Source organism: Lithobates pipiens, unplaced genomic scaffold, assembly GCF_037356315.1.
Source record: "Lithobates pipiens isolate NorthernLeopardFrog02 unplaced genomic scaffold, aLitPip1_a1.2 Scaffold_8, whole genome shotgun sequence".
In the NCBI taxonomy this organism is placed as follows: domain Eukaryota; kingdom Metazoa; phylum Chordata; class Amphibia; order Anura; family Ranidae; genus Lithobates; species Lithobates pipiens.
Genome location: NW_027507903.1, coordinates 3497620 through 3511940, shown reverse-complemented (window position 1 = coordinate 3511940; position 14321 = coordinate 3497620). Strand labels below are relative to the sequence as shown.

At 47.5% G+C, this 14321-nt stretch overlaps 1 protein-coding gene across 1 annotated transcript in view; it reads right to left on the bottom strand.

Moving 5' to 3' along the window:
• LOC143963779 (stereocilin-like) overlaps positions 1–14321 on the bottom strand; it is a 127897-nt gene that overhangs the window by 76645 nt on the left and 36931 nt on the right. The window contains exons 5-6 of the mRNA XM_077473508.1: positions 6369–6504; positions 724–920 (exon numbers count right to left, since the gene is read on the bottom strand). Of these exons, the coding sequence (XP_077329634.1) occupies positions 724–920; positions 6369–6504 (333 nt within the window). The remainder of the gene's footprint in view (positions 1–723; positions 921–6368; positions 6505–14321) is intronic.

The window sequence follows — 14321 nt, the reverse complement described above, 5'->3', positions numbered from 1 at the left end:
TGAAGCCGATCAGCTGGTCCCAGCAATCAATCATTTTGCCAGGACTTGCTGATTGGCTTGTGCTGTAACAAATCACAGCACAGCCAGGGTGGTTTACCTGGAAGCCCTGATCACGTAGCAGATACACGATCTGGTGTTCTGCCGAGAGAACTGTCCCCCCATCGGACAGTGTCCGCCCCGTACTGTGCAGGCGCAGCGCTTGCACAGTACGGAGGACAAGGTGACGCCGAAAGTCCCCGAAGATGAAAGGCGCCTGCGCACTTAATAGTACCTTCTGCCCTGAGGTCAGGTTCAAGCCCCACCATGCAAGTGGACATACGGTAGATGATGTTAAACAGCACTTAGTAAGACGGCCCCTCGTGGGCTCGCTTCAGCTCGCCGCGCTTAGGGCACAGCCTCGCTTTGCTCGCCAATTTTTTTATTCTAACTCTATGCCCACTTGGATGGTGGGGCTTGAACCTGGACTCAGTGCGCAGGCGCTGTTCATCTTCGGAGACCTTCGGCGTCTCCTTGTCCTCCGTACTGCGCAAGCGCAGTACAGGGCGGACACTATCCGACGGGGGGGCAGTATTCGAGAAGACATCGGCACACAGCAGCCGCCCTGCATCAGTAAATGCTCGTGGGGGGCGGTCCACACGCGGTTATAGTGACGGTGGGCTTTAATAAGCCATTCATGTTCTCATAATTTAGTAATGACTTTGAACACACCATTCCATTACCAACCTGAAAGCTTGTGGCGCTTGCAGCAGTTGGGCAAGCAGCAGTCGAGTCTCTTGTGGGTAGCAGTAGCTGGTCACTTGTTCCACACTCTGCCTCATTATATTCTGGGACAATACCTGGTAGGTGGCTCCTTGGAGAAATGGCGTTAGGAGCCCAAGGTTTACAAGTTTTTCTGTTGTGGACATGGTGCCTCCCGAATTCTGCAAAGAGAGTTGGAGGCCACAGATTACCATAATGTAAGGCTTCCAAAGAGGAGAGGACTGGGGACATTCAGCCTAGAGGAGCATGAACAAGTCCTTTCATGATAGGGGAATTTTCCATTGTGATTAAGTGCACCACACAACCAGGACCAAATGGTGGAAGGCAGAGAGAAAAGATGTGAGACCGATAGTGGAGAGGACACCATCAAGACTGAACTGTAATTGCCTTTATTGGAAGAATATACTGAATATACTGTATAGGAATGCCTACCGATTCCAATGATTACAGAGTTATTTTACCGCCTCAAGGGAGCAACAGTTTTCACAAAGCTTGACTTGAGAGGGGCATACAATCTCGTGCCCATTAAGGAGGGCGACGAGTGGAAAACTGCGCTTAATACCAGAACGGCCATTATGAATACCTGGTAATGCCTTTTGGCCTTTGTAACGCCCCGGCAGTTTTCTAGGAATTTATTAACAATGTCCTCCGAGATTTGTTGCAGTTATGTGTGGTGGTTTATCTCGAAGATATCCTCATATTTTCCAAGTCCCTGGAGAGCCACCACACAGATGTCTGTCGTGTGCTTCAGAAACTAAGAGTGAACAATCTCTATTGTAAACTGGAGAAGTGCGAGTTCCATCGTGAACAGGTTACATTTCTGGGCTATGTCATTTCCACTGCTGGTTTTTCGATGGACCCAGAGAAACTTTCGGCAGTCCTACAGTGGCCTCGACCCGTGGGTTTACATCCTCTGCAGCGTTTCCTGGGTTTTGCCAACTACTATCGGAAGTTTATTCGGAACTTCTCGTCTCTAGTCAAGCCCCTGACTGATATGACCAGAAAGGACTGTAACCCACAGAGTTGGTCTCCGGAGTCCATTAAGGCCTTTGATACTCTCAAGGCTGCCTTTGTTTCTGCTCCTGTGTTGGCACATCCTGATCCTACATTGCCTTTTATCCTAGAAATTGATGCTTCTGAGACTGGAGTTGGCACCCTTCTGTCTCAACATCCTAACTCTGAGAGCGCTATGCATCCTTGTGGCTACTTTTCCAAGAAATTGTCACCTGCTGAGTGCAATTATGAGATTGGTGACAGAGAGCTGTTGGCGATCATTTTATCCCTCAAAGAATGGAGACATCTCCTTGAAGGTACCACTATGCCTGTTCTTATTCTTACTGACCATAAGAATCTTACATTCTTGTCTGAGGCTAAGCGACTCTCTCCCAGAAGGGCACGATGGGCTCTTTTCTTGTTGAGCTTTAATTACATTGTCTCATTCTTACCCGGTACTAAGAATGTAAGGGCTGATGCCTTGTCACGACAATTTTCCTCCACTTCCAAGTCAGAGTCGGTTCCGGTTCCTATGATTCCACCTGATCGTATCTTGGCTACGGTTCTCACCAGTCTTACTTCTCCTTTGGGTGACAAAATTCTTGCTGCTCAGGTCCATGCTCCTCCTGAGAAACCTTGTGACCTCTGCTTTCTCCCAGAGAGTCTCCGTACTGCTGTACTCCAGACTTACCATTCTCCCAAGGCAGCTGGCCATCCTGGGAAGAATCAACTCATTTGGGCCATTTCCCAACAATTCTGGTGGCCTAGTCTACTGGCTGATGTTACTGTCTTTGTAGCTGCCTGTCCCGTGTGTGCTCAGAGTAAGACTCCACGACACCTTCCAGTGGGCCTCCTACAACCCATACCCAATGGAGAGAGGACATGGACTCACCTGTCAATGGATTTCATTGTGGAGTTGCCCAACTCCCAAGACAACACTGTTATCCTTATGGTGGTTGACCGGTTCTCAAAGATGTGTCATTGTATTCCACTTAAGAAGTTGCCTACCTCTAAGGAACTGGCTTCTATTTTTGCTCGGGAGATCTTTTGCTTACATGGGCTACCCAAGGTGATTGTCTCGGACAGGGGCAGTCAGTTTGCCTCCCGGTTCTGGGGAGCCTTTTGTGCACAGTTGGGAATCCAGCTTACATTCTCTTCTGCGTATCACCCGCAGTCTAATGGGGCCACAGAGCGAACCAATCAGTCCTTGGAGCAATTCCTACATTGCTATATTTCTGACCACCATAACAATTGGTCAGACCTATTACCAAAGGTAGAGTTTGCTCACAACAGTGCCTTGAATTCTGCCTCCCGATTGTCTCCATTTAAGGCGAATTGTGGTTTCCAACCTTCCATGCTGCCTGACTCGTTTGTTCCGCGTAGTATTCCTGCGTTAGAGGAGCATCTCCGTGGTCTTTGTTCCACTTGGGTACAAGTCCAGGAGGCTTTGCGTCATGCTAATGATAGGTACAGACTCCATGCTGACCGCAGACGCCTGCCTGCGCCTTCCTACCAGGTTGGGGACAGGGTCTGGCTGTCATCTCGCAACCTCCGGCTTTGCGTTCCCTCACTGAAGTTTGCACCTCGGTTTATTGGGCCTTTCCGTATCCTTCGCAGGATTAACCCAGTGGCTGGTTGGACCTTCCTCCTAGTATGCGCGTCTCAAATGTGTTTCATGTCTCCTTATTGAAACCGTTGGTCTGTAACCGATTTACCACCTCGGTGCCACGCCCTCACCCTAATCAGGTTGAGAACCATGAGGAGTATGAGGTACAATCCATTGTTGACTCTCGTAGGTTCCATAGGCGCATACAGTACCTGGTGCATTGGAAGGGGTACAGTCCGGAGGAACGCTCCTGGGTTTCATCCTCGGACGTACATGCCCCTGTCCTCCTCCGCGAGTTTCATAGACGCTTTCCCTTCAAGCCCAGTGGGAGAGGGGTTATTGAGGAGGGGGTACTGTCAGGGCTGGCTTAGCTCTTCCTTCTGTGGGCTGGCTGCTCAGCTGTCGGCTAATTGCAAGCTCTCATCTCTCTGCACAGTTACCAGCTGTTCCTGATCATGCTCGTCTGACCTGCCTACTTAAAGCTGTCCAGCTCACTTCACCTCTGCCTTCACCTTGGTCACATCACAAGAAACCATCTCCTGCGGTTCTGTTTAAAGACTGGCTTTCTGACATCCCTTCTGGCTCCTTACCCTGCTTGCTGTTGCTTCACTTGGATCCCTGACTTCTGGCTTGGCTGATTACCTGATCTGGTTATTGAACTCTGGCCTGGCTGACTACTCAATCCGGTTACTGGACTCTGGCTATGCGTTGACTACGCTTTTTCTATTTACCTTTTTATTTAATAAACAAGTGTGATTTAATTGTACTTCTCTCTCGGTCTGATTCATGGTTTCTGACAGGTGGATTGATTGCTTCTGCCTGTTGCTGGACGAAGGTTCCAGTAATCAGTGTGGGAAAGACAATACCGAGGTCATGAACATGTATCTTACCTAGTCATGCCTTGATGGTCTTGTTCAGAGGTATAGTCTGGGAAGATGTTTGGGAGCACCATTCCAGAACTCTCTTTCCTCTGGGGCTCTCCCCCAAGGAGGATGCAATGACTGAATATCAGATTTTCAAGTTTTTTGAATTTCCAAATTTAGAATTTTAAAATTTCTGAATTTCCAAATTTTTAAAATTCTGAATTTCCAAATTCCGAATTTCCGTAATTAGGAAATTTGGAAATTAAAAAATGCAAAAATCTGAAAAAAAGAAAGAAAATCAGTAAAATTCAAAATAATAACTATTAAATTATTGGTATTGTAATTTCCTTTCAAATTTGGCTGTTTGTGAACGTAACAAATACAAATTTATCTGAAGTTCCGAATTATCTGAAATAACGAATGTCGCATCTAAACAAATGGAATGGAACAAATTAATAATAAACAATTCCAAATATTTGTTTTTTTCAAATTTATGAAATTTCGAATTTTGTCCTAATTTCAAAAATTTTGAATTTTCGAAATTTTTAATTTCTGAACGTCCTGAATTCCAATTTTCCAATTCCCGAATTTCGATTTCCGAAATTTTCAATTTCCGAATTTCCAAATGTCTGAATTTCCAGAATTCTGAATTTTTAAATTTCTGAAATTTTGAATTTTTACATTTCTGAAATTTTGAATTTTTACATTTCTGAAATTTTGAATTTCGGAATTTCCTAAATTCCAAACTTCTGAAATTCCGAAATGTCAAATTTTTTATGTTAATAAATGTGTCAGGATATGTGTTTTTTTTACCAAGTTTTAGTCTTCTGCCTTATTTAAAGTCCCAATCCCCCCTCCTCCTTCTTATTACAGAAGAAGAGAAGCTGGCAGTGCTGCAGGGGGAGGCAGAAGAGGATTGGTGTCTGCAATAAGACAGTACAGCTGTCCTGCTCAACAGCTTTCCTAACACTGAACCGCCTCTCCACCAATCAGGTGCTCGGGTCTGTTACCCGTCACCCGATTGGCTGAAACAACAGGCGCTGTGATTGGATGCCTATCGGGAGGAGATAATGGGAAGAGATGCATGGAGGACACCGCTTGCCGCCGTCACCCGCTGCCCCACCGAGCCAGGGTAAGTGCCGGGCAGACGGCGAGTGGGGGGGTCACAGTGGTGGCATTCAATGGCACAGTGGCTGCGTTTGATGGCATAGTGGCTGCATTCGATGGGCACAGTGGCTGCATTCGATGGGCACAGTGGCTGCATTCAAAGGGCACAGTGGCTGCATTCAGTGGGCACAGTGGCAGCATTTTATGGGCACAGTGGCAGCATTTGATGGGCACAGTGGGAGAAATTGATGGGCACAGTGTGGCTGAAATTGATGGGGGTTTTTTTCAGAATTTTTCAGTTTGTTTGCGCCCCCCCCCCCCCCCCCCTCCAAGAATTTTGAGCACCAGCCGTCACTGTTTAACCACCTAACATCTCAGGGGAGGTTGGTACTGTAGACTTCTCACTGCCAAGTGCTATGGTCACTCCTGGTCTGATCAAGCATTAGGTAGCTCTATAATGCCACAAAAAGCCTTGACTAAAAGCTTATGCTCAGCTTTGGGGGAATGATTTCTAACCTTATGGAGGGCTAGGTAAAGCTGATTGAAAAAAACAAGAAAAAAAAAAAACAACATACAAGTAATCTTACATTATAGAAGATCAGCCACTTAACATCTCAGAGCTGTAATGGAAGTCAGTTCTGGAGACTTCCCATTGCCGGGCACAAAGGTCGAAAGGCTGATCAAACATTAGTTAGCCATTTAATGCTCAGCAGTTGTCACCGATTTCTGGTCCACACTGATCGAAGTCTGAATCAGGGAATATTCAACTCAGGGTAGCCCAATAAATCTTATTTGTACTGGCCCAAGGGGCAAATGCTCCCCTTGCCCCCTAGGCTGGTGTTCCCCTGCTTTCAGGTATAGACATGTCTACTCAGTAAGGCAATACAAAGCTAAAAAGATGAAGCACAAGTACAGTAACCTCTCTGTAATGTAGGTTAACTGGCACCACCAGACCACTGATGAATTCTGATTGGTTGCGTTGGGTTGCTGTGGTTCTGCTTTGCTCTATTGGATAATTCAGTAAAAGTTTAAACACCCACCAGACATTGTACCAAGGCATCAAGAAGGGCAAAGCGACGCTGCTGGGGTAATTCAGCCACAAACTGAGCCTCTGACTTCAGTGCGTTTAACAGAATCCTACAAGATGTCCGTGGAAGAAGAGACACCACAGTGGGGCTAAAAGACAAAAAAAAAAAACAGAGTAAAAGACATCAGAAATCTGAAATGGTCATTTTATTTGCCGGTTTCTACTGTTCACTTGCTATGGCATTGAAATATGGCCTACAAAATGTACAAAAAGTCGATAATTAAAGCAGCAATTCTCAACCAGGGATCCGTGGAACCCTCAGTTTCCTTCAGAGGTTGCTGGGGGTTCCTTAAGGTGGGGTTGATTGACCTTCAATTCGATGGTGTCTGCTTAGTTCCAGGACCAACACCACTTGGCAAAGCCATCAGCAGGACATGGATGATCCTTTTGGAAGTCTGTAAGGGTGGCAGTCTGACCGCCACTGTAAGATGAGCATTCTTTCCCCTGACTAGGGATGAGCCGAACACTCCCCGGTTCGGTTCGCACCAGAACTTTCGAACGGACCCCAAATTCGTACGAACGTTAGAACCCCATTGAAGTCTATGGGACTCGAACGTTCGAAATTAAAAGTGCTAATTTTAACGGCTAATATGCAAGATACTGTCCTAAAAAGGGTTTGGGGACCTGGCTCCTGCCCCAGGGGACATGGGTCAATGCAAAAAAAAGTTTTAAAAATGTCCGTTTTGGCGGGAGCACTGATTTTAATGACGATTAAAGTGAAAAAAAAAAAGTGAAATATTCCTTTAAATATGGTGCCTGGGGGGTGTCTGTAGTATGCCTGTGAAGTGCCACGTGTTTCCCGTGTTTAGAACAGTCCCTGCACAAAATGACATTAAACGGAAATAACACCATTTAAAGCTGCTTGCGGTTTTAATGTTATATCTGGTTCCTGCAATATGGTTGAAAATCATTGAGAAAAATGGCATGGGTAGCCCTCCCTGCCCATTACCAGCCTATTTGGGTCTTGTACGCATATTAAGGGGAACCCTGTACCCATATTAAAAAAAGGAAATGCCCCCCTCTTATATGTCCCTGATTCTTTTTATTTTTTTATATATTTCCATACACCCCTAGGAATACATCTAGCTAATGTACCATGGCTCCAACTTATCTAGTGTTCCTGAACTGGTGTAAGAGCCCTACGTAATATCTTTCACACAGATTTTTATATAATTTTGCTGGAGTTCTGCGCAGGGGTCAGCTTTGATCCCCCCTGGCAGTACTGAAGACGAAAGGTTCTTTGGCTTATACGCTGTATTCATTTTACTATATCTGTATGTTTGTGTCTATATGGATATGTATGTGTATATGTATATATTTATTATCTATTTTTTTTTTTTTTTCTCTTTCTCTTCTCCCTCTCCCCTTCTCCCCCAAACATGGATTGATATCATTAACGTTTTCCTGGTAGGCTTTATTTACATGCTTTCAATCCATTTTTATGTACCATAGACATGTTTTTGTTCAGGCACATACGAAGCATACTGTTGGTGTATCTTGTTACTGCTTGTGTTGTTTACCTTCTCTTTCTCAACCTTTTTTTCTGAATAAAATAAGATTGAATTAAAAAAAGGAAATGCGTGTGGCCCCCAGGCCCTATATACTCAGAACAGCAGTATACAGGCGGTGCAAACAAGACAGGGACTGTGTAGGTTTGTTGTGTTAAGTTGAATCTGTTTGTCATTTTCAACTGGTACATTTTTAAAGTGTAGCTCCAGTCAAAAAAACTATTTTTAAGCTTTTTGGAAAACATAGGGAAGGGTTATCACCCCTGTATAATTTGTTTTGTCGTCCATCTTTTTTCATCTCACTTGCTGTTGTCTCCTTCCGTTTGCAAGTAGGAGATGTTTGTAAGTTGGATGTTTGAAAGTAGGGGCCTGCCCTATATGCTCTGCAGAAATGGCGGAACAAGGTGTTGGTTTTGCCACAACATTGTAAGCCCTCAAAGTGACTCTTGGTGGGCGCTGGAGCGCCCTGCTGTGAACGATTATATCAAGAATTGTAATTACATGCCATTGTTGAACAGTGGTAGAAAAATTGACCTTTGGTGGTTGTGGTGCTGGTGCCACAACACTATAAGTCCTCACCGTTACTCTGGGTGGGCACAGGAAGGGGCCCTCCTGTGAAATATTATATCAAGAATTGTAATTACATGTCCCTGTTAAACAGGGGCAGAAAAATTTGGCCTTAGGCACTGGTGCTGGTGCCACCACACTGCAACCTCTCCCATATACTCTAGTTTTATTGCAGGAATTAGCCCTGCTGCAAAGCATTGCATCAAAAATTGTACTTAAACGCCCCTGTTAAACAGGGGCAGAAAAATTGGGCCTTAGGCACTGGTGCTGGTGCCACCACACTGCAACCTCTGCCATATACTCTAGTTTTATTGCAGGAATTAGCCCTGCTGCAAAGCATTGCATCAAAAATTGTACTTAAACGCCCCTGTTAAACAGGAGCAGAAAAATTGGGCCTTAGGCACTGGTGCTGGTGCCACCACACTGCAACCTCTGCCATATACTCTAGTTTTATTGCAGGAATTAGCCCTGCTGCAAAGCATTGCATCAAAAATTGTAATTAAACGCCCCTGTTAAACAGGGGCAGAAAAATTGGGCCTTAGGCACTGGTGCTGGTGCCACCACACTGCAACCTCTCCCATATACTCTTGTTTGATTGCAGGAATTAGCCCTGCTGCAAAGCATTGCATCAAAAATTGTACTTAAACGCCCCTGTTAAACAGGGGCAGAAAAATTGGGCCTTAGGCATCACCCAGAACCAGAAATCTTCTTCCAACATATCAGCGGAGGAGGAAGAGGATAGACAATCAACATAACAGGACAGTCACTCATCATCAGCATAGGCAGTCTTGAAGGGATGTGATATTTCAAAAAAAATTATTCGGTTACATCAGCATCAGGTGCTTGGTAGCTGTGGGTGATCCAAGACTGATTCATCTTGATGAAGGTCAGTCGATCATCTGATTCGGTGGACAGGCGCACCCTGTGATCGGTAACAAAGCCACCAGCAGCACTGAAGGTGCGTTCCGAAAGAACGCTGGATGCAGGACAGGCCAGTAGCTCAATAGCATACTGTGCAAGCTCTGGCCAGTGATCCATCCTCAAGACCCAGTAAGCCAGAGGATTTTCGGTGGGAAAGGTGTCCAAGTCTGACCTTGCCCCTAGGTATTCCTGCACCATGTAAATCAGACGCTGGTGATGGGTGCTGGAACCGATCATACCTTGGGGCTGCGGACTAAAAAATTGTCTGAAAGCATCAGTCAGACGGCCACCTTCTCCACCGCTCCTTCTGACCGATGCCTCAGCAACACGTTGTCCAGGACCAGGAGTTTGTAACCTCCCAGTCTCTGGGAACGCGTTGCACAGACCTTTCTGCAAGGCCTCCCGGAGATGTCTCATCCTCTGCTCCCTCTGCGATGGCAAGATAAGGTCGGCAACCTTACCCTTGTACCGTGGATCAAGGAGAGTGGCCAGCCAGTAATGGTCCCTCTCCTTGATCCGAAGAAAACGAGGATCCTTCCGCAGGCTTTGCATGATCAGGGAGGCCATGCAGCGTAGGTTAGCTAAGGCATTCGGTCCGGAGTCCTCTGGGTCACTAAGGACAACAGCTACCTCCTCCCAGCCACGTACAAGTCCACGTGTTTCTTGGGACTGTAAATCATCCCTACAAGACTGCTGCTGCTGCTGCTGCTGATGCTGAGTGCCAGCCTCCACTTCCATGCTGACACAATCATCCTCCTCCTCCTCTTCCTCCTCCTCATCCTCTTCCTGTGTGATGGGTGGCACAGCAGGAACACTGTCTGGATAAAGGGGGCCTTGAGAGGCAAGGAAGTCCTCCTCTTCCTGCCTCTGTTCTGCCTCAAGTGCCCTGTCCATTATTCCACGCAGCGTATGCTCCAAGAGGTGGACAAGAGGTACAGTGTCACTGATGCATGCACTGTCACTGCTCACCATCCTTGTGGCCTCCTCAAATGGTGACAGGACAGTGCATGCATCCCTGATCATGCCCCACTGGTGTGGTGAGAAAAAACCGAGCTCCCCTGACCCTGTCCTGGTGCCGTAGTCGCACAGGTACTCATTGATGGCCCTCTGCTGCGTGTGCAGCCGCTGCAGCATGGCCAACGTTGAGTTCCACCTGGTGGGCATGTCACATATAAGGCGGTTCTTGGGCAGGTTCAACTCCTTTTGGAGCTCAGCCAGCCGAGCACAGACATTAAATGATCGGCGGAAATGCACACAGACTTTCCTGGCCTGCTTCAGGACATCCTGTAAGCCGGGGTACCTGCCCAAGAATCGCTGCACCACCAGGTTAAGGACGTGAGCTACACAGGGCACATGGGTCAGTTGTCCCTGTCGGAGGGCGGAGAGGAGGTTGGTGCCATTGTCACAAACCACCATTCCTGGCTTAAGCTGGCGTGGCGTCAACCACCTCTCGGCCTGCCCCTGCAGAGCTGACAAAACATCCGCCCCAGTGTGGCTCCTGTCCCCCAAACAAACCAGCGCAAGCACGGCATGGCATTGTTTTGCCTGCGTACTTGCGTAGCCCCTGGAACGCCTACGGAGCACCGCTGGTTCTGAGGACAGAGCACTGGAAGAGGCCATGGAGGAAGAAGAAGAAGAGGAGGGGGTGGAGGAGAGAGGTGTGTCACAACCAATAGTAGCATTTTGGAGGCGTGGTGGCGGAACAACCTCCAACACTACTGCACCTTGTCCTGCATCCTTCCCAGCTGCCAGAAGAGTGACCCAATGGGCCGTGAAAGACAGGTAACGTCCCTGTCCATGCCTGCTGGACCATGAGTCAGCGGTAATATGCACCTTACCGCTGACCGCCCTGTCCAGCGAGGCAAGGACATTGCCTTCCACATGCCGGTAGAGAGCCGGAATCGCCTTCCGTGAGAAAAAGTGGCGTTTGGGGACCTGCCACTGAGGAACCGCACATTGTACAAACTCACGGAAGGGGGCCGAGTCTACCAACTGAAAAGGCAGCAGTTGAAGTGCTAGCAATTTAGCCAAGCTAGCATTCAACCGCTGGGCATGTGGATGGCTGGGAGTGAACTTCTTTCGCCGGTCCAGCAGCTGGGGCAGGGACATTTGCCTGCTATAATCGGACGTGGGTGTACTGCTAGCAGAGTTCCCGGAAGCACTTGGCTGTGACACACCTAATTCTACACCTTCATTCCTCTCAGAGCAGGTTTCAGAGAGGACTGAAGGTCTAGTGGGGTTGGAGATGCCAGCTGATGAGGAGCAAGGAGAGGTCCGCTTTGTTCTTTGGTGTGGGTCTTTGAGGTACGCTTGCCAACGAGCTGCATGGCAGGTCAACATATGTCTGGTCAAGCATGTGGTGCCCAAGCGGCTGATGTTTTGGCCACGCGAGATACGCTTGAGACATATGTTGCAAATAGCAGTGGTGCGATCTGATGCACTCATCTCAAAAAAGGCCCACACCAAAGAACTTTTAGAATAACGGGCAGAGGCAGCGCCCTGCACAGGCGGAGCTCTGCGGTGTGATTCAATCGGTGTGCTGCCCCTAAGCTGGCCCCCGGAGGGCATCCTGCCTCGTTGGACATGTGCATCCTCCTCCTCCTCCTCTCTCCTTCCAGGCACCCACGTGGAGTCAGTGCCCTCATCATCCCCTCCCTCTTCATCGCTGTAGCAAACCTGGCAGTATGCTGCAGCTTGTGGAACATGACTGCCAGATTGCTGTCCTTCTTGAGCATCCCCTCTCTCTGCGCTCACGCTACTGCCTTCCTCTAGCTGAGTGTCATCATTAGAGCCCACAAAACACTGGGCATCCTCCTGGAGCATGTACCCAACACTGTGCTCAAAGAGTTCAGGAGACTCCTCAGGAGGACGTGGTGGGTCTAGGGAAGGAGTCACTGATGATGACATTGAGAGGAGGGAAGACGATGCGTTGGCAGCTGCTTTGCTAGTACCCTGAGACTGGGTGAGAGAGGATGAGGAGGATGAAGAGGGCTTGGTCATCCACTCTACCAAGTCGTTGGCATGTTGCGGTTCAACATGTCCAGCTGCCGAAAAGAAGGACAAGCGTGTCCCATGGCCACGTGCTGATGACAATGCACCGCGTCCACGACCAGCACTGTTGTCTCTAGACACAGAGCCTGCTTGCCCTCTTTTATCGGCTCACGCCTGTCTGCCTCTCCTTGCTGGCCTTCCAGACATGGTAATGGCCTGAAGGGAGTTGGGTAAAACAGCAGTGTAATGGAGTCACACAACACCCACTAAGCCCTGCAGATGGCTCTATTAGAGAACAGCAATAAACGGTAGATACAGGTGTATATTGTGCTGGAGTCACACAACACCCACTAACTCCTGCAGATGCCTTTATTATAGAACACCAGAGATAAAGGGGTATATACAGATGTATACTGTGCTGTGCTGGAGGCACAAACAACTTCCAATAACTCCTGCAGATGGCAAGTGGGCTCAAATAGAGAAGAGCTATGTAGGTGGATATAGCGGTATGTACTGGGTACAGAGCACGCAGACAGCACGCACTATCTCCTAACACTACTGACTGCAAGCTCTATTATAAAAGATAGATCACTAGCTATATAGGTGAGGTGAATATAGCGGTGTATACTGCGGTCAGGGCACGCAGACAACAACCACTACACAACAGCAAGATCGAAAATCGGCCGAAAACGATCGGTGTGTACTGTGTTGAAGGTACACAGAACACCCACTAACTGCTTCAGACGCCAACACACTACACTAGGCCGCCGCGCTGGCGGCCTTATATAGTGTGGGGCGTGTACTACACAACCTGAGCTATGATTGGCAACAGGCATCCTGCCTGTGGCCAATCATGGCTCTCCTCGCTGCTGGCACTGTGATTGGCCAAGCATGCAGGGTCACAGTGCATGCTTGGCCAATCATGAGCCAGCAATGCACTGCGATGACGCAGTGCATTGTGGGCCGCGAGCGCCACACGAATTTGGCGCGAACAGCCCATAACGTTCGGAATTCGCCGAACGGGCGAACAGCCGATGTTCGAGTCGAACGTATGTTCGACTCGAACACAAAGCTCATCCCTACCCCTGATCACCAATGTAAGGAACTTTCTTACCACTGATCACCAATGTAAGGAACATTCTTCTCACTGATCACCAATGTAAGGAACATTCTTCTCACTGATCACCAATGTAAGGAACATTCTTCCCACTGATCACCAATGTAAGGAACATTCTTCCCACTGATCACCAATGTAAGGAACATTCTTCTCACTGATCACCAATGTAAGGAACATTCTTCCCACTGATCACCAATGTAAGGAACATTCTTCTCACTGATCACCAATGTAAGGAACATTCTTCCCACTGATCACCAATGTAAGGAACATTCTTCCCACTGATCACCAATGTAAGGAACATTCTTCTCACTGATCACCAATGTAAGGAACATTCTTCCCACTGATCACCAATGTAAGGAACATTCTTCTCACTGATCACCAATGTAAGGAACATTCTTCTCCCTGATCACCAATGTAAGGAACATTCTTCCCACTGATCACCAATGTAAGGAACATTCTTCCCACTGATCACCAATGTAAGGAGCATTCTTCTCACTGATCACCAATGTAAGGAACATTCTTCTCACTGATCACCAATGTAAGGAACATTCTTCTCACTGATCACCAATGTAAGGAACATTCTTCCCACTGATCACCAATGTAAGGAACATTCTTCTCACTGATCACCAATGTAAGGAACATTCTTCTCACTGATCACCAATGTAAGGAACATTCTTCTCACTGATCACCAATGTAAGGAACATTCTTCCCACTGATCACCAATGTAAGGAACATTCTTCTCACTGATCACCAATGTAAGGAACATTCTTCTCACTGATCACCAATGTAAGGAACATTCTTC